Below are 26196 nucleotides of genomic sequence, written 5' to 3' on the forward strand. Positions count from 1 at the left end.
CAGGGGATCTTCCAGACCCAGGGATTGAACTTGTGTCTCCTGCATTGGTTTTCAGATTCTTTACCACAAGAGCCACCAAGGAAACCCATATGCTCTTTAATTACTATACTGCTTTTCCAATTTTTTAAAAATAGTTTTGTTTTCCCTGGGGGAAAAAAGGAAGTTAACAGACCATGATTATTATCTATTTTCTAAAGTCTGTGATACTTCTAAAAAGACAGGCTATATATATATATATATATATATATATATATATATATACATTTGCACTAAGGGAGAAAAACAAATATCATCAGTGAATATTTTAAGCCTCATAATTGAAAAAGTCTGATGAGTGCACACACATACGTGTGTGTCCAGGATGACTGCAGTTTATTTTGCAATCACTCTTTGCACTAGCATCCACTTTGAGTCTATTTCCCCCTTGAGTTTGTAAGCTCCATGACTCCAAGAGACAGGGGTCCAGGGTGTTTCTGTTCGGAAACATAGTCTTCATGCCTTAAATATCAACTGATACAGCACAGATGTCTAGTAACCATTTTTTAAATGAATGACTGCCTGAATGCATCCTCGGTTCAGTTCAGTTCAGTCGCTCAGTCGTGTCCGACTCTCTGCGACCCCATGAATCGCACCACACCGGGCCTCCTTGTCCATCACTAACTCCCAGAGTTTACCCAAACTCACGTCCATCAAGTCAGGGATGCCATCCAGCCATCTCATCCTCTGTCGTCCCCTTCTCCTCTTGCCCCCAATCCCTCCCAACATCAGAGTCTTTTCCAATGAGTCAACTCTTCGCATCAGGTGGCCAAAGTACTGGAGTTTCAGCTTTAGCATCATTCCTTCCAAAGAAATCCCAGGGCTGATCTCCTTCAGAATGGACTGGTTGGATCTCCTTGCAGTCCAAGGGACTCTCAAGAGTCTTCTCCAACACCATCAATTCTTCGGTGCTCAGCCTTCTTCACAGTCCAATTCTCACATCCATACATGACTACTAGAAAAACCATAGCCTTGACTAGACGGACCTTTGTTGGCAAAATAATGTCTCTGCTTTTGAATATGCTATCTAGGTTGGTCATAACTTTCAGAATGCATCTTACTAACCTGCAATTTCTAGTAGCATCCTTTTTCCTCTTTGTTTGGAAAATACTGTGTTGAATATTCTTTGACTGTCAGCTTCTGACAGAGTCACTCTGGTCTTCCTTTATCTTGGCTCGGTTTCCAGGCTCCCTGTTCACTTGTTAGCCTACTTTTCTTTTAAGTCCACATGACACCTAAAACATAAGGACTTTTAATTTGGTAGAACACAGACACAGGGATTTCTTTCGTTGTTAATGTGAAGTGCTATGGGTAGAGGCAAAATGTTTCATGATGATGTGATAAATGTCATATATACTACAATTTCCCTTCTTTGGAGCTAAAGCAAAGGACCCAGGTCTCCTGTATTGCAGACAGATTCTTTATAATCTGAGCCACCAGGGAAGCCCGAAGTATAGGATCTTTTTTTTTTTTTTTAATTCTGTGATACCAAAACAAACTCTGATACAGAAAACACATTTTCTTGTACTAATTTATACACTGCTCATATCAGATCCATAGTAGATTATATCTTTCACTTAGTAAATTAAAATGGAAAAAAGCAACTAGAATGATACACTCAGTCTCTAAAATTAGAATATCAGCTGATGAGACTACCAATAAGACATTGTGTATGAGCATTTTTAGTAGAAATTGGTAAAACACAGGCAATTTTGTGGAGATAAAATGTTAGTAAGAATATCTTCTTATACCCAACAATATGCATTTATATAAATTAGAAATTTACTCTTCTAGTTTATAAGATTTTTAAAAGCAGAGATGTTAATGTGACAACTGTTACCCATAGTAATTCTTTCTAATAAAATTTTTATTTTAGAATACTTTTAAATTCACATATCAATATCAGTGATATCATTATATCACCTTTATAAAGATTTTTCTTCACTAAATGATGCATGTGAAATATAAGCGACAATGGAGATACAGTGACCAGGTAGGTCAAGCATTGAAGGCATTTGATTGAATAACCAAATTTCTGAAAAGCAAATAAAAGTCACATTAAAATGTTAAAAAAAATTAAATATGCATTCTCTCTAACTATATAGGCCTGATAGGATCACTATAATATATTATTTCAAGATAATCTTTCTATTATTTATGCATAAGAAAGAGTCAGGCTACAAACTGGTTGTATTGTAATTGTGTTTTCCATCATATGTGTATTTTTCACACTGTAAGATGCTCTTGTTTGATGAGAGAGATGCAGGGTTTAGGGGGAGCAGAATCTCCCATAAAATAAAATGCTGTTGGTTTTGTTGTGCCTGATGAAGAAGAGGAACGGGTGGTCTGCATTGAATTCAATGGAGGGGAGTTTAATTCTTACACTCACTTCACTCCCAGTACCAGCTGCAGCCTCTGTACCTTGTTCGTTTATTTCCACAAAACACTTATGGAAAACACTGGACAGAAATAGGTTTCTCTCTGAGGACATTCCTGAGAAATCAGCTTTGCTCTGGTTAAAGGCATCGCTCATCCCCATACTGCTCAAAGTTGACTTGAGATCGTAAGTCTCTTCCAGCTTGAACTTGGGAAGGTTTAACTGCACGTCGCACAACTCCATCATGTCTGCGCTGGTCCACTCACTCAGCTTCTCATAGGTGATTGCCTTTTCCAGCTGCAATTTGGAGCCAATGAAGAAAGAATCAGTAATTTTCAATTGAGAAATAAGAAATAAAGGTTGAGTGAGATCTCTAGATATTACATAGATGAATTATAATCACTCCCATTACCAAAGGTAACAAAACACACACATTTGGAATTCTTTTGTTTATAAAGAGATCTTTCACACTGTTGACATATCATTTTGCAGATTACTAGTTCTCAGGATATAGGCTTAATAAGTTAGACCTTGATTCAAAACAGAAGTACTTCTATGATGTTTGCAAGACAGCAACTACATATACAAATATATTAGTATAAATATACATTTAGATGTCATCAACACAAAAACATATACTCTAGGACATGTTGTATGCCAGGGAACCAAAAAAGTTATTTTTATTAGTTGTATTAACTAGTTTAAAACTAGTTTATTAACTAATACACTAGTTCAATAACTAATTCCCATGGACAGAGGAACTTGGTGGGTCAATGGTGTTGCACAGAGTCAAACATGACTAAAGTGATTTTGCATGCATGTGTGCATTAGCACAGTATACAATCCTTCAAAAACAAAATCTGAGATAAAATAAAATGCCTATACTCTATAATTACTCCAATGTGAAACTAGTAATTATAAATTATGGGGAGAAAAAGAATAGTAAAGAAAGGAAAATCATTCTATCTTAAGAGTAATAACTTTTTAAATAGTGATTTTGAAGCTGCTTTTTCTCTTGATATTTAAATTTTTAAAACAATAAATATATATGTATATACACATATGCATTACATATATAGGATAAAAATCAATGTTTGATTTTTTAAATAACATGTTTGTTTAAAGCACATGGTTTTGCTACTTTGGAGTTTTCTAGATCCAAGTATTGCTATCAAAGACACATATGTAAATGATGTGCATTAAGTGAAAATGTTTTCAGGTCAGGAACTTGCACTTTCTAAAAAAAGGCTTATAATGATGTAACTCTAATGGTTTAGTATTCACACTTGGTCTTACCATCCTCTCCAGTTTCACAAATTTTATGACACTATCTAGAGATCTTTCTAAACACCAATAGGGCAGTGGAAGCAGAAATATAAACAATCTGGCACACATGAAAAATTACACACAGTGCAAAGAAAGACAGACCACTTATTGCACGTGAATTGCTCAGAAATGTGGTCTGGCCAAAATCAGGCTTCAGTTCAGTGCAGTTCAGTTCATCGCTCAGTCGTGTATGACTCTTTGTGACCCCATGAATCACAGCACACCAGGCCTCCCTGTCCATCACCATGTTTAACAGGTGAACAACTTAAACAATAACCTGAAGATGCACTGATACAGACTATATCTTCTGAAGAGTGTTTACTTGATAAAAAGTATTCTTTAAAAAATGTTTTAGACTCCGTTTATGTTTTTAAATGTATGTCTAAGGCTAGCTTAATGCATGTGACTTAAAAATTAATTAGGTAGGTTCTACCAGAAGGAGAAAAAAGACCTATACTACCTGAAAGATTGTTATGATCAATCTACACAGCTTTGTTACTCACAATAAATATTTCTAGCTGTTGTTTGTGTGGCTACCCAATGCTAAAGGTGTCTGTAGACTACTTATCCTTCCTGAGAAATAGTAACATCAACCTTACAAAGTTTTGTAAAGCTTAAGTGATACGTGAAAATACAGTAACTAGGGTTGAAGATGTGTTGGTTGCCCTCCTGTGCAGAAATTCAAGAACTGGGAGATCATATCTTTATAAGATCATATTTTTTTTCCCAGGAGGGATAAACACTAGAACCATATTCATGTCAGACTGATGTCTCTTTTTTTAAGTTATTTTTCCATGCAAGTAAATATTCCCAAGTGGTGCTAGTGGTAAAGAGCCTGCCTGCCAATGCAGGAGATAAGAGACACAGGTTCAATCCCTGGGTCAGGAAATTTCCCTGGAGGAGAAAATGGCTACCCACTCCAGTATTCTTGTCTATAGAATCCCATGGACAGAGGAACTTGGTGGGTCAATGGTGTTGCACAGAGTCAAACATGACTAAAGTGATTTTGCATGCATTTGCAAAATAGACATAGACTCACAGAAAGAAAACAAATATTACCAAAGGGGAGAGGAAAGGAGGGAGGTATGAATAGACTGATCCCTTTACCTCATCCAGTCCATCAATGTCTTCTGGCAGCAGTATGAGCAGACTGAGGTCACGGCTCTCATAGTAGAGTTGAAGGCCCATGGCTTGTGGACTTTCTATGTAAAATACTTGAAGTTTTTCTTTCATGGACATCATTTGCACTGGTTTTCTTGTAGTCTGTAGAATATATGCAGCAAAATCACTGGGGAGGTATCTCACCAAATTCTTAATTCTTTAGCAACATTGGTTCCCAGCCATCTGTGACACTGACAAAGATGATGATCCTATGCTAAATGCTGAATAAAATTATTCAGACCTTGCTTTCAGGAAATATGTGTCCTACTGATAACATCATCAATACATGATGTGAGAATTTCTTTCTCTGACAGTATTATGGCATCCTCTATGAATCATGGCAAGCTGGATTCTACCAAACACTTAAAACAATATATAATCTTATGCAAACTATGCAAATACCAATGATTCAGAAACTAAGTTGCATTTCAGATGCAAACATTTGAGACAGCCTTTTAATATCATAAAACTGAAATCCACTAAGAGAAGGAAAACACAAGCAATAAACTAGGAGCTAAGAATTGCAAAACATATGTTTGGTAAAATACCAGTATCTGGAATTTGTGAAGAACTCTTAAAACTCAACAATGATAAAGCAATGAACCCTACTTAAAAAATAGGCAAAAGATCTGAACTGATACCTCACCAAAGGAAGACCTATAACGTATGAAAAGATGTTCAATCCCATGTGCTTAGGCAACTGCAGATTAAAGCAGTGAAGATGAGCTGTGGAGTGCCACAGTTAATAGAAAGCCCGAAAGTTCAAAACCCTGATGACACAAACGTCTAGCTAAGATGGAACTGACATTCTCTGCCAATGGGAATGCAAAGTGGAAGCCGCACCAGATGGCAGTGCAGTGGTTTCTTCCAAAGCTAAACACAACCTTACCACATGATCCAACAACTGTGCTCCTGGGTAGTCACCAGAATGAGTTAAAAACATGTTCATGCAAAATCTTGCACATATATGCTTATAGCAGTTTGAGTCATAATTGCCATAAACTAGAAAGAACCAAAATGCCCTTCAGAAAGGCAAATAGATCAACAAAATCTTAAATCCATACAATTGGAGATTATTCAGCAATAAAGTGAAATGACCTGTCAAGCCACAAAAAGTGGCTTTAAATACATATTGGAGGAACTTTAAATACATATTGCTAAGTAGAAGAATGTGGTTGCACCTTCAAGAAGATTGCATACTATGCAATTCCAATTTTACGGCATTCTGGAAAAGGCAAAACTATACAGACAGTAAAAAGATCATCAGTTGCGAAAGACTTAGAGGGAGAGATGAATGTGTTGAGTACAGGGCATTTTTAGGACAATGAAATTATTCTGTACGATACCGTAATGGTAGATACATGACATTATGAAATGTCGGTAAAGACAATGGTAAACAAAAGCAAAACCGTGCAATTCAGACATTTTATACTTGTTATTTATCCACTCTATGTGGTGCTAAATGTCAATCACAAAGCCCTACCTTTCTGCTAAGGTAGTGGCCTCGTGACCATGGCTGTTCACTCAGGATGCTCTGTGTTGAAATGATTGTCTCAAGGATAAGCATATGGGTGGGACCAATCAGAGTCTTCTTTGGAAGCATTCTGTTAGAGCTAGCAGCCAAGACTCTCTCTGTATTAACAGTAGAGTTGTGAAGCTAGAATAAAGGGCAGTCGTATTCCCTGGTCATATGGATAAACTCCATCCTTAATATTAGAGAATGAGAACAATAATGGCTCAAGGGTAGAGGCAGAGAGGACAGATTCGTTTGAGACTCTAGAGGTCCCACTCCTGGTTCCTCTTAGTTTCTTTGATATTGTTTAGTTTATTAGTCATGTCTGACTCTTTTGTGACACCATGAACTATAGCCCACCATTGTCTTCTGTCCATGGGATTTCCCAGGCAAGAATACTGGAGGTATTTACTTCTCCAGAGGATCTTCTTGACAGAGGGGTTGAACCCACATCTCCCACATTGGCAGGCGGATTCTTTACCCCGAGCCATCAGGGAAGCCCTTGAGCTAACACTAATATAATTCTCATGTCACTGGAGCTAGTTTGGAAAGCTTTCCTATCACTTGCAGCTGAAAATTTCTAGTGGTTTTATTAAGCCAAGTAACTATCCAGCTTATTTCCTGTTAGCCCATAGGATTATAAATTCAGTCCTTTCTATATCTTTTCCCCACTGATCATCTGAAAATTGCCTATTGCACACAACCTATTGCACACAACCTATTGTTACAGCCATATGTCATCAGCAGCAGTGTTTAAGTGAGATAATCCACCCAGGACTAAAACATTTTCACACACTTTGGCCAGTCAGTTCTTTACCTAAGAATTTGGAATGTGACCTATCAAACTCATCTCTAGAATGGAGATCAGACTTCAGACTGAGAGAAGAAGGATGGGAGAAACAGAGTTGAGAAGATAGAAAATGAATCCTGACAATATTTGAATCCTTGTTTCCATTCAATTCTCAAGACCCAGCCACATTCCAGCCCTTGGGTGTATCTGTAACCTTCTGTTCATCTCCCTTGTTGCTGAAGTAGTTCCTACTACAAAAACAAATGCTCTGTGTGCCAGGCCAGAGGGAAAACTTAAAGAAAGAGATGAGATTTTAAAATGTTTTTTATTTCTTTTTCTTCTGGAAAAGTAACAGTTTGGTGTAAGATGGTGCTAGTTTAGTAGAAGAAGAACAGAACTCATAAGTGAAGAGCGTGGAATCATGGTTCTGGCAGCCTTCTAACTGAGGCACAGCTCGAGGCACTTGGGGCTTCCCCAGTGGCTCAGCGGTAGAGCATCTGCCTGCCACTGCAGGAGACACAGGAGACCCAGGTTCGATCCCTGGGTCAGGAAGCTCCCCTGGAGGAGGAAATGGCAACCCACTCTTCTTGCCAGGACACTCCCATAGAAAGGGGACTCTGGCAGGCTACAGTCTGTGGGGTCACAAAGAGCAAGTAACACACACACCCCAACACTGGACATTTAATGGTTGGTTCCTCTATTGACCAGAGAAACTATAATGAAACCAAAACAAATAAACTTGAAATGAATCTAGTCACTTAGCCCCACTGCACTTCTAACTTGGAAAATAAATGCAATAACTACCTTACCTACTCTACCATGATTGCAGCGAGGGGTGAGTGATAAAACATGTGAGATTAAAACAGTGAAAGGGTAACGTCCAGTGGGACGAAACTGGGGCTTTTAGGTCAGTCATCCCTGCCCGGGTAAAGAGCCATAGTTTACAGGAACAAATATTCAGATAGAATGAATTTAAAATAGAATTTCATTTGCAATGTCTTATAAAATACATACTGGTTATTAACAGGCTCCTACCTTGTTTATTTTGAAAGACTTTTCTGTGGTATTTTGGACTAAGAATTGATGTTCCCAGACTCCTTTAAAGTAAAGAGCATTCACCAGAACCATTCTGGTTGTAGGATCCACAGCATCATCAGGTAGGAGATTTAGGATTTTTCCTACAAAAGCAAAGGGACATATTTCAAATGATACAGTTATGTCCTGGTGAAATGCCACACTTATAAAACTTATGATTATGAAATACTGTTAAATGGTAACATCTTATACCCAGAAAAATTCAAACCAGGAATTCGGTATTGATAGAATACCATTAATATTAACAGATCTACTTAGATTTCTTCTTATAGAAAATCATAAAAAATTATTTTTATGTAGACCATGTTTAAAGTCCTTACTGAATTTTTTACAGTACTGTTTCTGTTTTATGTTTTCATTTTTTGGCCACAAGTCATGTGATATCTTAGCTCCCCAACCAGGGATCAAACCCATACCCTGTGTTTTGGAAGGCAAAGTCCCAACCCCGCTGGACCACAAGAGATGTGCCCTGTTTAAATTATTTCATCCGTTGTTCCAATAGTGTCCTTTTTTTCTAGATTAGAAATCAATCCAAGGGCTCAAGTTGCATTTAGCTGTCATTTCCTCTTAGTCCTCTTTAAGCCAAGGAAGTTTCACATTCATTCTTTGTCTTTCATGACCTTGATACTTTTGAAAAAAAAAAATTGTAGAATGCTTAACTCTCTGCTCAGATTTTTCTGATGCTTCTTCAAGATAATATTTAGGTTATGTATTTGGGGGAGAATATTGAAGAAAGTGGGGAAAAACACTAGATCATTCAGGTATGACCTATATCAAATCCCTTATGATTATACAGTGGAAGTGAGAAATAGATTTAAGGGACTAGATCTAATAGATGAGTGCGTGATGAACTCTGGACAGAGATACGTGACATTGTACAGGAGACAGGGACCAAGACCATCCCCAAGAAAAAGAAATGCAAAATGGCAAAATGGCTGTCTAAGGAGGCCTTACAAATAGCTGTGAAAAGAAGAGAAGCGAAAAGCAAAGCAGAAAAGGAAAGATATAAGCATCTGAATGCACAGTTCCAAAGAATAGCAAGAAGAGATAAGAAAGCCTTCCTCAGTGTTCAGTGCAAAGAAATAGAGGTAAACAATAGAATGGGAAAGAATAGAGATCTCTTCAAGAAAATTAGAGATACCAAGGGAATATTTCATGCAAAGATTGGCTTGATAAAGGACAGAAATGGTATGGACCTAACAGAAGCAGAAGACATTAAGAAGAGGTAGCAAGAATACACAGAAGAACTGTACAAAAAAGATCTTCATGACCCAGATAATCACGATGGAGTGATCACTCACCTAGAGCCAGACATTCTGGAATGTGAAGTCAAGTGGGCCTTAGGAAGCATCACTACAAATGAAGCTACTGGAGGTGATGGAATTCCAGTTGAGCTATTTCAAATCTTAAAAGATGATGCTGTGAAAGTGCTGCACTCAATATGCCAGCAAATTTGGAAAACTCAGCAGTGGCCACAGGACTGGAAAAGGTCAGTTTTCATTCCAATCCCAAAGAAAGGCAATGCCAAAGAATGCTCAAACTACTGCACAATTGCACTTATCTCACATGCTAGCAAGTAATGCTCAAAATTCTCTAAGCCAGGCTTCAGCAATACGTGAACCATGAACTTCTAGATGTTCAAGCTGGTTTTAGAAAAGGCAGAGGAACCAGAGATAAGATTGCCAACATCTGCTGGATCATGGAAAAAGCAAGACAGTTCCAGAAAAACATCTATTTGTGCTTTATTGACTGTGCCAAAGCCTTTGACTGTGTGGATCACAATAAACTGTGGAAAATTCTAAAACAGTTGGGAATACAGGACCACCTGACCTGCCTCTTGAGAAACCTGTATGCAGGTCAGGAATAAACAGTTAGAACTGGACATGGAACAACAGACTGGTTCAAATAGGAAAAGGAGTACATCAAGGCTATATATTGTCACCCTGCTTATTTAACTTACATGCAGAGTACATCATGAGAAACGCTGGGCTGGAAGAAGCACAAGCTGGAATCAAGATTGCTGGGAGAAATATCAATAACCTCAGATATGCAGATGACACCACCCTTATGGAAGAAAGTGAAGAAGAACTAAAGGGTGTCTTGATGAAAGTGAAAGAGGAGAGTGAAAAAGTTGGCTTAAAGCTCAACATTCAGAAAACTAACTTCATGGCATCCAGTCCCATTACTTCATGGCAAATACATAGGAAAACAATGGAAACAGTGGCTGACCTTATTTTGGGGGGACACCAAAATCACTGAAGATGGTGACTGCAGCCATGAAATTAAAAGATGCTTACTCCTTGGAAGGAAAGTTATGACCAACCTAGATAGCATATTCAAAAGCAGAGACATTACTTTGTCAACAAAGGTCTGTCTAGTCAAGGCTATGGTTTTTCCAGTGGTCATGTATGGATGTGAGAGTTGGACTATGAAGAAAGCTGAGGGCCGAAGAATTGATGCTTTTGAACTGTGGTGTTGGAGAAGGCTCTTGAGAGTCCCTTGGACTGCAAGGAGATCCAATCAGTACATCCTAAAGGAGATCAGTCCTGGGTGTTCATTGGAAGGACTGATGTTGAAGCTGAAACTCCAATACTTTAGCCACCTGATGGAAGAGCTGACTCATTTGAAAAGACCCTGATGCTGGAAAAGATGGAGGGCAGGAGGAGAAAGGAACAACAGAGGATGAGATGGTTGGATGGCATCACCGGCTCAATGGACATGAGTTTGGGTAAACTCCGGGAGTTGGTGATGGACAGGGAGGCCTGGTGTGCTGTGGTTCATGGGGTTGCAAAGAGTCGGACACAACTGAACGACTGAACTGAACTGATTGCTCTTGTGGGCTGAATTTTGTCCTTCCCAAAAGATACATTAATTCCTAATCCCCAGTCCCTGTGAATGTGATCTCATTTAAAAATAGGGTCTTTGCAGGTGCAATCAAGTTACAATGAAGTCATACTGGATTAGGTTGGGCCTCTAATTCAATGACTGGTGTCCTTATAAAAGGAGAGAAATTCGAACACAGACACACAGACTGTGAAAACACAAAGACAAAGGAGAGGAAGAGTAGAAAGCTATGTATCAACAGAGGCAGAGATCGGAGAGATGCTTTTACAAGCCAAGGTTTGCCAGCAACCATCAGCAACTAGGAGAGAGGCATGGAATGGCTTCTTTCCTAAAACTTTCCAAAGAAGTGCAAACCTGGCGTGCCACAGTTCATGGGGTTGCGAAGAGTGAAACTCAGATTAGCGACTGAATAACAATAGAGCCCTGTTAACACCTTAATTTCAGATGTGCAGCCTCCAGAACTATGTTGTTGCATTGTTTAGCACTAAGCTGCGTCTGACTCTTTGTGACCCCGTGGACTGTAGCCCGCCAGACTCCTGTGTCCATGGGATTTCCCAGGCAAGAATACTGGAGTGGGTTGTCATTTCCTTCTTCAAGGGATCTTCCCACCCCAGGGATGGTACCTGCATCTCCTGCATCTCCTTCATTGGTAGGCACATTCTTTACCACTGAGCCACTAGGGAAGCACCAGAATTATCAGAGATCATATTTCCATTGGTTTAAACCACACAGTTTGTGGTCATTTGCTATGACAGCCCTCAGATTTATGGCATATTTCTATCATCATAGGAAAGTCCGGACAGCTCTGTGATCTGGTGAAATGGATTCTGTCATTCTCCTTGACTGCATCAGCCTATATGGGGAAGATGGCAAGACCCTTATGCAAACCAATCTTGTGAGCATCAGACATTTACTCTCTACTCAGCTCTGAAAGGATTTGCTTGGGTGAAAGACAGCATATGAGTTGTTCCCTGTCTTCCTGTCCCTAAGGCCCTCTTCTGTCTTCTAGGGACCCAAGTAGGCAGAGGGTAGGCATTTGAGAGCTGAGATTTAGTTCAGCTCCATCACTATAATTGCTTCTACATCTACTGGAAAGAACCCTCTGTCAATGCAGGCAGACATAAGAGACATGGGTTCGATCTCTGTGTCTGGAAGATTCCCCTGGAGGAGAGCATGGCAACCCACTCCAGTATTCTTGCCTGGAGAATCCCATGGACCAAGGAGCCTGGCGGGCTACAGTCCATAGGGTCTCAAAGAGTCAGACATGACTGAAGTGACTTAGCACAGCTACTGTGTTGAGTTTGTGTTGTGCATTTCAATGTACTTTTGCCTGTACAATCACATTTGGTTCTCACATGAACTGGAACAATGTAAGTAGTTTCTTTCTGTAAATACAGGCTAATCTATAATTCTCAAACCAGACTCACATTTGGATGAATCCAAATCAGGCATAAGTTAGGAAAAACAGTCACTCCTGCCTCAGCATGGCTTCTGAATCACTGCTGCTGCTGCTGCTAAGTTGCTTCAGTCATGTCTGACTCTGTGCAACCCCATAGACGCGGCAGCCCACCAGGCTCTGCCATCCTTGGGATTCTGCAGGCAAGAACACTGGATAGGGTTGCCATTTCCTTCTCCAATGCATGAAAGTGAAAAGTGAAAGTGAAGTCATTCAGTCGTGTCCAACTCTTAGCGACCCCAAGGACTGCAGCCTGCCAGGCTCCTCCATCCATGGGATTTTCCAGGCAAGAGTACTGAAGTGGGTTGCCATTGCCTTCTCCTCTGAGTCACTAGTTCAGTGAAAAAAGAACTGAGAATGTAGGGCTGCCAGCTTCCTCAATTCACTTCAATAAACATTAATGTTCTGAACAAATACCATAAGCAAGGTTATTATTTGTTAGTGATTCAAAGCAGAAACTCAAATAAGGTAGGGTTATTGCACTTAGGTCTTTGAATCTAGTGGGAGAGGCAGGGACGTCAATGAACAACTGAACAATTGTTAGTTTTAGGAACGACGTGGTAAGTGTCAAGGTAAAAGTTCCCAAAGGGGCTTTGAGAGCAAGGAGGAAGGCTCTTTGTCTGAAGGAGGCCCTGAGTTGTTATCCAGTGGCCATGAAGGGGCTGGGAGTGGCAGGAGAGGGGCAGTTTCTGATTGAGGAGACACAGGAGTAAATGTGTGGGGGTGTGAAGTAGCACAGGAATCTTCTGGGATTCTGTGCGACTTGAAATTCCTGAGCATTAGTTTTGAGTCAGAGAATGATAAGAGTTGGAGTGGAGAGACAGGCAAGACCCCGTGGTCATGCTGAGCTTCTATATCAGTTTAGGGAGTTAGGATTCATCTTTTACTACAGGTCCAGGTAACTATCTTGGTTTGTCCGGGCCTGAGAGACTTTCAGAAAATAAAGATGGGAAGTTCCCAGGCAAACTAAGACAAAATGGTCACCAGAGCATAACGTATGCTGTGTTCCCAAGTTTGGGATATAAATGGAATTGATGTATGAAAGTTTCAGGGCAGCCACTTAAAAGCAAAGAGGCTTTATCTTCCCTATTTCCTGCTGACTGTGAAACTGACGAATGTTAAGAATCACCTCCTGTGTGCACAGTCTCAGCGGTGTGCCACTCTGCAACCTCATGGACTGTGGCCTGTCAGGCTTCTCTGTCCATGGAATTCTCCAGGCAAGAATACTGGAGTGGGTTGCCATTTCCTTCTCTAGGCGATCTCCCCAACCCAAGGACTGAACCCGAATCTCCGATGGGCAGATGGGTTCTTTCTACTGAGCCACCAGGGCAGCCCAAGAACCATCTTAGACAAATACAAAAGCCACATCTTGAAGATGCAACTCTAATCCACAAGGTGTATCTCTGGAAGGCCTCTGGGAAGAGAATGCTTATCTATCCTGTGATGAATAGGTCAGAGATAAACTTCTATCTTTTTTGGACATGAATCTGAGCAAACTCTGGGAGATGGTGAAGGACAGGGAAGGCTGGTGTTCTGCAGTCCACGGGGTCAAAAAGAGCCAGACAAGACTTAGCAACTGAACAACAATAGCAACAACAAACTTCTATCCTATTACTAGGATAGTTACTGTATTTTAAATCTGTTCTAATATATGGCCTTATTCTGGAACTTACTTAAGGTTATACAGTATATTTAATGCCACACATTAATTATTCATTAGCAGCCACTTTTCTTTAGAAACCACATGTGCATCAGTATTTCAAAACTTTTTGCATTTCTCTAGAGTCCTCTTTGGAATTAGTAGAGTGTGATCATTCTCTTGTTTAATTGGTATTAATTAAATGGTTGTCTTATCTGTTTTAGATAAGACTTAGAATAAAAACAAATGTTCTGAATAATTAGAATATGCCCACAGTTCTATTTAAGAAATGCACATACTTAACACATAACACAATTCAAAATGATAAAGTAATACTTTTCAAAAATACACTGGTGATCACCTTGCAGAAAGCTTACCCTCAGTCTGTTTTTCAACCCAAGAGTTGATCTCCTTTCTGATTTGATCAGAAGCTCCTATAAAGTTCACAGACTGTGGCTCTGCACCAAAATATGTTTTCACATCTTCTAAATATTTCTGGAAGATATAGGTAAAATCTCCTTTTGTAGATTTTTTTTTTTACCAAAGCTGAGAAATCAAGTCTATTTAGATTATTGGAAAAAAAAATCCAGCTAGATGGATAATTGCAAACTCTCACCCCATTTTTTTCTTCAGTCTTTCCATACTCCGGCTATGGTTAAAACTAAGCTCCCCTGTGTAAACTTAGCTGGATGCAGACTAGCCATGAAGAACTGCAGTTGTGGAAGGAAGACCTGCCCCCTACAGCTCTGGAGCCCCCACATCCGTATATATATGTGCCATGTGGCATGTGGGATCTTATTCCCAGGAGCCTTCTCCACTGTACAGCTTGACTTTTTCTATTGCTATCCTTCTGTCCTATTCAATTTCTTTACTTCTTACCCACAGGGCACCTGGGTCTTCTGGCTCTTTTCTGAAACATGCCAAAGAATGTGACAGACAAACAGAAAGAACTAAATGTTTGGCCGGACATAGAGCTGACTCCCGGAGAAGGCAATGGCACCCCACTCCAGTACTCTTGCCTGGAAAATCCCGTGGACAGAGGAGCCTGGTAGGCTGCAGTCCATGGGGTCGCTAAGAGTCGGACACGACTGAGCGACTTCACTTTCACTTTTCACTTTCATACATTGGAGAAGGAAATGGCAACCCACTCCAATGTCCTTGCCTGGAGAATCCCAGGGACGGTGGAGCCTGATGGGCTGCCGTCTATGGGGTCACACAGAGTCGGACACAACTGAAGCAACTTAGCAGCAGCAGCAAAGTTGACTCCTCTGAGGATCTGCATTGTGGGGTCTCAACCATCAGAGAAGAGAAGGTGACTTAATTGCATGTAAATAATATTTTCTATAGTCATAATGTGAAGTGATTTATCTGATCCTAAAGTCAGCTTTGCTCTTGAGGACAGAGTCTCCAGCCACCCTCTGATGATGATGCCACCCTCTGCTCCTTCAGACTCACCACATGGAACTACTCTAGATCTTTTGTTCTAGTTCCCAAGAAACAAATGTTGGCCCAGGGTTTATATAAACCACATTTCTATGTGTGTTAGTGGGTTGTACCCCTTTATTCTGGGCATAAAATTCTGATCACTAGATGTGGTTTGAGATACATTGTTGGTTTCCTTTACAACTTGACACATTGGTCAGTTTAAATGATTATCAGAAATACTGACCACAGACATCCTATACATTAAGACTGTCCCGGGGATCCTTGTAGAAAAGTACAAAGCGTTTGATTGGTTTCACATGGCTCTTTCTTTCCCATCAACTTAAAATAAGAGGTCTGCACTTACTTTGTGAAACGGACAAGTTTCCTCCCCATAGATCCTGTTGGCTGTTTTGAGTATGCAAGCATGGCTGGAACTGTTGATTTCTGAAATAAGTGTCTGGAAATCAGAGTGTATTTCTTCAGGCTTGCCCACATTGAATTCCTTTCAAAGAAAATAAATTGGTCAAATAAAAATGTTGAAAAAGAAACACATGTATATGAACAATTTAGAATAAAAGAAATTATTTCATGTTCATGAACAGATCATGAAATCAACTGTATGGTAGGTAAATTTTTTTTCTTTGGTATTCTTAGTGCAGGATATAAAAGTTGTTGAGGCATAATTTGCTTCACACTTAGTATGCAAAGATAAGAACAAGGTTGAAAGTGAAATAGTTTTGAAGGGAAAGAAAGGGGAGAGATAAGAGGAAAGAATATAACTCTTTCAAAAAGTGTAGACATTGTGTACTCTAAAATTTTCCTATAGTTTTAATATCTTTTTCTAAGAAAAATTACCCATTAAAGGTTGTTTGATTTAGCCACTAAAAAAAAAAATGCTAAAAGTACCTTCTCCTTAATTATCAAATGGATATTGAAATATAAGACATACCATTTTCCTTTTCTTTTCACTGTCAGGACAAAATTTGCTGTCCTGGTCTCTGCTAAATTGAAGAACCTATAATTTCAATTAAAAAGGCAATACATGAGCACATTTTGCAGAGATGTGATCATTCGAAATACACATCAGTAAATATAAGCCTGTCATTCCCATAGCTGCAAAACATATGATTAATGAATCAAGGGAGCTCTGATTTGACTTAAGTGGTATATTACCTGGACTAACAGAGTAAGTCAAGAGCTGCTTTTAAATAAATTTTTAAGTTGAATTTAAGTTGTTAGTCTCTTTACTTTAATACTTTGCATTGGACATTGAAAATAACATTGGGAATAGCCTTAGATGTAAAATTCTCATGTTTTCCATGGTTCATTTTTATCTATCATTGTTTGAGAAGAAAGCTAAGTATTCAATTAAGTGCATCATTTAGCCAGTTTAAGCAAAAGCCACCATTGCCCTAATTATCTGGAAAATTCAGGAGTTTTAGTTGTTTTTTCTACTTAAGTGCTTCAGTTCTCACTGCCAACCATCATCTGACGATAGAGTCAGAGTCTTTGTGTTCACCCAGCATTTATGTGAAAATTCACAGGAAGTATGTGGACTCTGTGTTTCTCTTAAATTGTCCAAGAAGAGAAAAAGACACTTTAATTATATCTCCCACATGCATCCTGGATGCAGCTCACAGAAAGGAATAACACTACTGAACGGCTTTCACTTTCACTTTGCTATATAAGGCTACACACACACACAGAAACATGTGATTTGAGAATGCTTACATCAAATTAACTGCTCATACAGTAATCAGTTTAGTTCAGTCACTCAGTCGTGTCCAACTCTTTGTGACCCCATGGACTGCAGCACGCCAGGCTTCCCTGTCCATCACCAACTCCCGGAGCTTGCTCAAACTCATGTCCATTGAATTGGTGATGCCATCCAACCATCTCATCCTCTGTCCTGCTGTTCTCCTCCCACCCTCAATCCCTCCCAGCATCAGGGTCTTTTCAAATGAGTCAGTTCTTCGCATCAGGTGGCCAAAGTATTGGAGCTTCAGCATCAGCATCAGTCCTTCCAATGAATATTCAGGACTGATCTCCTTTAGGATGGACTGGTTGGATCTCCTTGAAGTCCAAGGGACTCTCAAGAGTCTCCTCCAACACCACAGTTCAAAAGCACAACTCTTTGGTGCTCAGCTTTTTTTATTGTCCAATTCTCACATCCATACATGACTACTGGAAAAACCATAGCTTTGACTAAATGGACCTTTGTTGGCAAAGTAATGTCTCTGTTTTATAATATGCTGTCTAGGTTGATCATGGGCTTCCCTGGTGACTCAGTGGGTAAAGAGTCGGCCTGCAGTACAGGAGAACCATTTTCTATCCTTCACTTGGGAAGATCCCCTGGAGAAGGAAATGGCAACCCACTCCAGTATTCTTGCTTGGAGAAGTCCATGGACAGAGGAGCCTAGTGGGCTACAGTCCATGGGGTCCCAAAGAGTCAGACATGCCTGAGTGACTAACGTGACTAGGTTGGTCATAACTTTTCTTCCAAGGAGCAAGCATCTTTAATTTCATGGCTACAGTCACCATCTGAAGTGATTTTGGAGCCAAAAAAAATAGAGTCTGTATACAGCCTTGACATACTCCTTTCCCGATTTGGAACCAGTCTGTTGTTCCATGTCCAGTTCTAACTGTTGCTTCTTGATCTGCATATAGATTTCTCAGGAGGCAGGTCAGGTGGTCTGGTATTCCCATCTCTTTTAGAATTTTCCACAGTTTGTTCTGATCCACACAGTCAAAGGCTTGGCATAGTCAATAAAGCAGAAATAGATGTTTTTCTGGAACTCTCTTGCTTTTTCCATGATCCAGCGGATGTTGGCAATTTGATCTCTTGTTCCTCTGGCTTTTCTAAATCCAGCTTGAACATCTGGAAGTTCACATACTGTTGAAGACTGGCTTGGAGAACTTTGAGCATTACTTTGCTAGCATGTGAGATGAGTGCAATTGTGTGGTAGTTGGAGCATTCTTTGGCATTGTGCTTCTTTGAGATTGGAATGAAAACTGACTTTTTCCAGTCCTGTGGCCACTGCTGAGTTTTCCAAATTTGTTGGCATATTGAGTGCAGCCTTTTCACAGCATCATCTTTCAGGATTTGAAATAGATCAGCTGGAATTCCATCACTAGCTTTGTTCATGGTGATGTTTCCTAAGGCCCACTTCACTTCTCATTCCAGGATGCCTGGCTCTAGGTGAGTGATCACACCATCGTGATTATCTGGGTCGTGAAGATCTTTTTTGTACAGTTCTTCTGTGTATTGTTGCCACCTCTACTTAATATCTTCTGCTTTTGTTAGGTCCATACCATTTCTGTCCTTTATTGAGCCCATCTTTGCATGAAATGTCCCCTTGGTATCTCTAATTTTCTTAAAGCGATCTCTAGTCTTTCCCATTCTATTGTTTCCCTCTATTTCTTTGCACTGATTGCTGAGGAAGGCTTTCTTATCTCTCCTTGCTATTCTTTTGAACTCTGCATTCAAATTGGTATATCTTTACTTTTATCCTCTGCCTTTAGCTTCTCTTCTTTTCTCAGCTATTTGTAAGTCCTCCTCAGACAACCATTTTGCCTTTTTGCATTTCTTTTTCTTGGAGATGGTCTTGATCACTGCCTCCTGTACACTGTCATGAACTTCCATCCATAGTTCATCAGGCACTCTGTCTATCAGACCTAGCCTCTTAAATCTATTTCTCACTTTCACTGTATAATCATAAGGGATTTGATTTAGGTCATACCTGAATGGTCTAGTGGTTTTCCCTACTTTCTTCAATTTAAGTCTCAATTTGGCAATAAGGAGTTCATGATCTGAGCCACAGTCAGCTCCTGGTCTTGTTTTTGCTGACTGTATAGAGCTTCTCCATCTTTGGCTGCAAAGAATATAATCAATCTGATTTCGGTGTTGACCATCTAGTGATGTCCATGTGTTGAGTCTTCTCTTGTGTTGTTGGAAGAGGGTGTTTGCTATCACCAGTGTGTTCTCTTGGCAAAACTCTATTAGCCTTTGCCCTGCTTCACTTTGTACACCAAGGCCAAATTTGCCTGTTACTCCAGGTATCTCTTGACTTCCTACTTTTGCATTCCCATCTCCTATAATGAAAAGGACATCTTTTTTGGGTGTTTGTTCTAGAAAGTCTTGTAGGTCTTCATAGAACCACTCAACTTCAGCTTCTTCAGCATTAGTGGTTGGGGCATAGACTTGGATTACTGTGATATTGAATGGTTTGCCTTGGAAACAAACAGTAATACTGTTCTACTATTTTAATGCTCTTCATGTATTCATTGGATTCACCCAGACAAGCAGGGACTGAACAAAATAACAACCAAACAAAGCATGAGGTTTAAACAGATATCACCAGATTTTTCTATTTGTGTCTTTTTAAATCAATTTATTATTATTTTGTTTATTTATTTTTGACTGTGCTGGGTCTTTGCTGCTTTGCATGGGCATGTGGGCTTTCTTTATTTGAAGTGCCTGAAGGCTACTCTTTGAGTGGGGCTTCCCTTGTTTTGGAGCCTAGGCTCTAGGTGCACAGGCTACAGTAGTTGCCCTGCAGCCTGTGGGATCTTCCCCGAGCAGGGATCAAACCATGTCCCCTACACTGGCAAGCAGATTTTAACCACTGAGCCACCAAAGAAGTCCTCTATTTGTGTTTTTAAGAAAATCCTTCCAAGATTAGAAAGATGATGACTAACTCTATTAAAGTATGAGCCATGACTTTCTTGAAATATTTTAATAATCAGAATTTTAAAAAATTTTGACATTGAACCAAACTTGATAACCTCATGTCTCCGTCTGAATTTGCCAGAGAACACAGGTTCTTAAATAGTTTTCCTAGAAACAGTTGTCTGTTGATTCACTTTCTCAGCCTTACTTTTTAAGGTCTGGAAAATGTGTGTGTCTTTTATTTTGGAAGACATGATTGTAAAATGTGGACTATTGGGGTTCCAGGAGAGGAAAGAAGGTAAAAGCCAAATAAAAGCATTTCATTTTAAGCCGATAGAGGATAGTTGACCTTTCTCACTCACCTGGGCCATTTGGGCTGCAGTGGTCCCTTTGGTGCCCAAATACACCATGGCCAAGGAGGCTGAGATCCCCCAGGGAGAAAAGAAGATATTTTTACCCTCCGCAGATTCAGCCAGCTTTTTACTAAACTCCAGAGCAAATTGGTTGATAGATTTTGCTAGAGAGTCCATTGGGAAGATCTAAGAAAAATAAAGCAGGGTTAAAGAATATATTAATAATCTTTTCCATTTATTTTACTTTTTTAAATGGATTTTTTGGCTTACACAATTATCTTTTCTATCATCCTTCATTGAAATGACAAAAGAATGTATTATCCAACCTGATTATATACATAATAACCTATGTAACAATCTATATGGGGCTTCCCTGGTGGCTCAGTGGTAAAGAATTGGCCTGCCAATGCAAGAGACATGGGTTCAGTCCCTGGGTCAGGAAGATCCCTGGAGAAGGAAATGGCAACCTACTCCAGCATTCTTGCCTAGGAAATCCCATGGACAGAGGAGTCTGGTAGGCTACATTTCATGGGTCGCAAAGAGTCAGACACGATTTAGCAACTAAACAACAACAATAATCTATATATCTGTATTTATGCCCTCCTAAGAGCTGAATGAACATAATTCCAATATTATTTTAAATCTTAGAAAACTGAAGTCCAGAAAGTTTGACAGAACACCCTCAAATTCTAGCGCTGAAACACCTGAGAGAACACCTGGATTCTGGTCAGTTGGGTCTTCTGTTGAGATTGCCAGAGTTTAAATTGTAGTAGAATCAGCCAAGTGCTTCTTTTCTATACACTACATACCTGCTGGCTTCACCAGTAAATGAGGAATAATTATACACCTTTTTGACTTTGTACTTTTTCTCACTTATCTTTCATCCTTATTTTTATACTTTTTAACCTTGTTTATCCATTCGCACCTTGATAGATGGTATCCTGGTTCGTGGAGAGCCTTTATCCTCCTTCATAATAAGATGAAACCCAACCCTGCTCCAGACCTTTTCCTCTGGATGCTTTTTCTGAACTTTGGGGTTCACAGGAGCGTGTCTGCCACCAAAGTCCCATAACGTAGCTTTTGCCACTTGCCTGGTGCTTATCACACTGCTAGTTCTGTTTTCATATGTTCGTATCTTTTCATCTAGAATAAGTTCCCTGAGAGCAAAATTTTCTTTTTCTGCTCTGCGCATCTGCTAGCACCCATCTCAGGACTTTGTACAAAATGGAAACTTCCAAATATTTATTTATTTTTTATTTAGAGTGTTTATAGTTAAGGTTCTAGTCACCATTTTTTAAAATCTATTTAAACCTGAAACTTTCACAGTCTAGTGGAAATGCTTATAGAGAAGTAGAGAAGTCAAGACTCTTGTCTTTATTCTCACTCACTTGAGACCCCCTGAAACCAATCATAATGAACAAAGGAACTCAAGCTTTCTCATTTTTAAAAATATTGTATTCAGCTTCTAAATTTCACCTCTAATCACCCTGATATTCTCATTTAAGATTTTTAAAACTGGATTGCTATCAAAGAAATAGTGAGTTTAATCTATTGTGATTTTATAGCCACATAATTTCTCAAACTGATTAAATAATTTAAAATAAACCAAATTCCTAGGTCTAGAGATTCCTATTAGGGTGAGTATTGTATAGAACTTGGTCTTGCACTGATATCATCTGGCCCTCTGAGAAACCTAGAATGAGAACTTTAGAGAAGTCAGGAGATCTCTCTAGCTAAATGGTTAAATCAAGGGAGAGACATGTGCAGACAAAGTCTTGATTTCTTCATGACTTGAATTAACAGTGATACTGTTGAAACCCCCCCTAGTCATAGGCTTACCCTTAAACAAACAACTTCTCAGCCTTTAAATCATCTTTAGTCGTAGCTTCTACCTATTGCAGAAGCTGATGGTAATTCTAGGCTAACACTATTTTAATAAATGAAAAAAGCAGCAACTCTTGTTTTGTAATAACTCTACACCCTCATAAAATGTTTGAATTTTACATATAAGCACTTTCTCCTGACAGATCCAGTGCCATCTTGGAAATAAGCTCCCTGTTTTCTTTATAGCTATATCCCTTTAAATGATGTTTGTTTACTACCTATATATTAAGCTTTATCTTTTATTTTTTAATTTTCTTATTTGGCTGCACTGGGTCTTATTTGCAGCATGTGGAGTCTTTGCTTGCAGAATGTAGGGTCTAGTTCCCTGAACAGTCATCAAACTAGGGTCCTCTGCTTTGGTAGCATAGATTATTAACCACTAGACCACTGGGACAGTCCCCTAAGCTTTCTATTTTAAGAACTCATGAATTTTTCATATGGAAAATGCTTGGCTCCATGGCCAAAGCATAATCATCATGAAGGGAAGAGAGGAGAAATTATTATTTTAAGGCTGAGGACTTTTATCTTTCTACCTGTGATTTATGATTATTCTAGAGTTTAGATACTGGTAGCAAATTTCTGAAAATGATAATTCTCTCTCATGAAAGAGTTAATTTCTTGTGGAAAGTTAATAGTTATCTTCAGTTTCATTAACTCTCTCATTAATATCATCATTAATATATCATATGCAGCCTAGAACATACAAGAGGAACAATTCTTGCCTTTAAAAAAAAAGTATCGAAGTGCTAAGCCAGCATTAAAGGTGATTCCTTAAAGATGCAGAATTTGGGGATGAAATACTCATGAAATAATTTATCCATTCAAGGGATGGAGAGTGATCTTCTCAGAGGATACTATAAATAAAGACTAAAGTCTAGATCAAATGCCATGTGTGCCATTTTCAGAACGAATTTTTCTTTTGCAGTTTCCAGGAGGTATATAGATACATCAGTATGCCTGCTCAGTCATGACTGACTCTTTCAGACCCGGTGGATTGTAGTCTACCAGGATCCTCTGTCCATGGAATTTTCCAGACAAGAATACTGGAGTGGGTTGTCATTTCCTAATCCATATATCGTTATCCATACATTTATGTAAAATATATAATATCTCAGTCTGTAAAGGGGCTTAATCAAAGAAATATGAAAATAAGAAAAGAGTAGTATCATTCATCAAAATGTGTCATTATAGATACACATATTCCCAGAAAAATCAGTGTTGGAAAGAATCTTCTAATCCTAATCAAATTGTCTCATTTTCTCTGCTAGGAAACTAAGGCCCGAGAGGTGAAATGCGCTAACATGCACAGCTACCCAGCAGCAGAGCTATCATTTCAATCCCAGTCTCTGGACTCTAAATACAAATCCTTTTGCCACTATATTTTATTGCCTTTAAGGTTTTATGGTGAAAGGGAGGGATTGGGTGACAAAAGAGGTCAAATAAGAGGAGGGAGAAATGAGGGGTGATGGTGGGCGGGAGGAGGGAGCAGGAAGGACTCTGCTCTGCTTTCCTGTTAGAGGACAGTCAAGGCCTCCTGACCTTCCCAGGGTACTAACAATACTGTCTACTTGGTGGAGTCATGCATGTCAGAAAATGAGTTCTCCACACGCCCAGCACTTCTGAGTTTACCTGAAGCCATTTCTGAAGGAATTAATAGTCTTGAAGGGTTTCTGATGAGCATGTAGTGTAAGGTTAGGGTCTTGATTATTCCATGAAAGAGAAGAAAGCTATCGGCCCCTGGAATGAAGGCCAAGACTTGAAATTGGGTAGGGGTAGGGGGTAGAGAGTCAAATCATTAGTTCCCTACGCAAATGAGTGAGATCAAGTTCATGTTGCCAAGTCTACTCTTTTGAAGGGATAGAAGGGTTTTGGTTCAATCATTCTGAGAATATCCTATTTCTTTTTGCCCCTGTTGACAAATACAAAGGTAGCAAATCAAAAAATGTGACTGGAAAAAATATCATTCATAATTTCACAATTCACGGTAAAACCACATCTCTCACATCTTTGGAAATGAAAGCGCTCTCCTGCTTAGCCTTTCCCAGCACAATCTTTGAACCAGTTCAAGGTTAAATCTCTCAGACTTGCACAGAATTCTTGGTGGATGGCCTCAACTATCATTTCTGTTCTGTGGAGGTCTTGATAATTTGTTATTCATCTAGGCAGTTCAATGAATAAAGAAAGCATAAACACTTTTAAACAAAGAAATATTTACAATACCTTGTTTTCTTCCACTGGAGCAGAATTGGCAGTGGGTTCCTTTAGTAAGAAATTGTGGCTGAGTTAAGTAACTCTTAACTGTAGAAGTAATTTTTAGCAATTTTAGTACCACCCTTTTCTTAGCCCCACCCTCTGAGTCACTTTTACAAGCCCATACACTCTTCCTTTCAAGTTTATCTTGGTCAGAAGCTCAAACAAAAAGATAGATAGACAAGGTTTTGCCTCAATTACTTAATGGCCCACATTTTCCATGTCTGTCTGTACACAGAGCCTGGAATTCTGACAAATTGTAACTCACACATTCCTGGCTTCATGTTTTCCCTAGTCTGCAAACTGGCAGAGATTAGTGGCTTCCCCTAGATATTTTTTTTTCCCATAAAAACAGAAAGTTTTAAGTTAGTAGAATAATTATGAGTAATGAAATGGAGATTATTATTATTATAAACACCAATGTTTGCTGTTAAATTGCTCACAAGGTATTAAGTGAAGTATCCAAGAAATGTTTCTGTTCTCATTTGGGCTCTGGTGTTGACCCCTAGGCATAACTCAAACTATTTCATGTCCATTGTCCCCACTCCAGACACACGGGGTTTGGATGGATGTTTTACATGCAGTTACTAGGTCTGGTAATGAACCTGCCTGCCTATGCAGGAGACGCGGGTTTGACTCCTGGGTCAGGGAGATCTCACCACTTCCCAGGTAGCACTAGCAGTAAAGAACACACCTCCCAGTGTGGGAGACCTAAGAGATGTTGATTCAATCCCTGGGTCTGATCCTCTGGAGGAGGGCATGGGAAGATCCCCTGGAGGAGGCCATGACAACCCACTCCAGTATTCTTGTCTGGAGAATTCCATGGACAGAGGAGCCTGGTGGACTGCAATCAATAGGGCTGCCAAGAGTTGGACACAACTGCAAGGACTTAGCACACACATGCGCGCACGCACACACACACACACACACATCATATGGAGGCTCCAGATAGAGGGGTTGTCCATCTTGACTGCCAATGGTTCACCAGAGAGTGGCTCATGCTTTATCACTGCACAGATCTAGTTATTTGCATTACATTCAATGCATCTATATAGATTTGGGGGGATCAAACAAGAAATTGTTTCATCTCCTCTAAAGCCTCTTCTCTAAAACCACAGACAAGGTTTTATTCATGTTTCCCCACAAACCTTCTCCAGATTCCTTTCTCACTTACCTCTTGTTTAAAATTTTTAGGGACTTTCCCGGCAGTCCATTGTTTAAGACTCTGCACTTCCACTGCAGGGGGAATGGGTTCAATCTGCGATCAGGGAATGAAGGTCCCATACACTGCACTGCACAGCCAAAAATAAATAAGTACTAAAATGAAGTCTTTATATGTTGATACACTAGCTATGGGCCTCCCAGGTGGCACCAGTGG

At 39.5% G+C, this 26196-nt stretch overlaps 1 protein-coding gene across 1 annotated transcript; it reads right to left on the minus strand.

The window, feature by feature from the left end:
- Positions 1-1488: 1488 nt before the first annotated feature.
- LOC102402751 (serpin B10) lies at positions 1489-24886 on the minus strand. Its single transcript, XM_006050654.3, has 8 exons — positions 24789-24886; positions 20694-20870; positions 16612-16677; positions 16027-16164; positions 14615-14732; positions 8239-8381; positions 4847-5002; positions 1489-2710 (listed from the first exon to the last, which is right to left on the minus strand). Exons 2-8 carry the CDS (start codon positions 20859-20861, stop codon positions 2306-2308), a joined length of 1194 nt encoding a protein of 397 aa, XP_006050716.2. The 5' UTR covers positions 20862-20870; positions 24789-24886; the 3' UTR covers positions 1489-2305.
- Positions 24887-26196: the final 1310 nt, after the last annotated feature.

The sequence above is a fragment of the Bubalus bubalis genome, chromosome 22 (assembly GCF_019923935.1).
Source record: "Bubalus bubalis isolate 160015118507 breed Murrah chromosome 22, NDDB_SH_1, whole genome shotgun sequence".
In the NCBI taxonomy this organism is placed as follows: domain Eukaryota; kingdom Metazoa; phylum Chordata; class Mammalia; order Artiodactyla; family Bovidae; genus Bubalus; species Bubalus bubalis.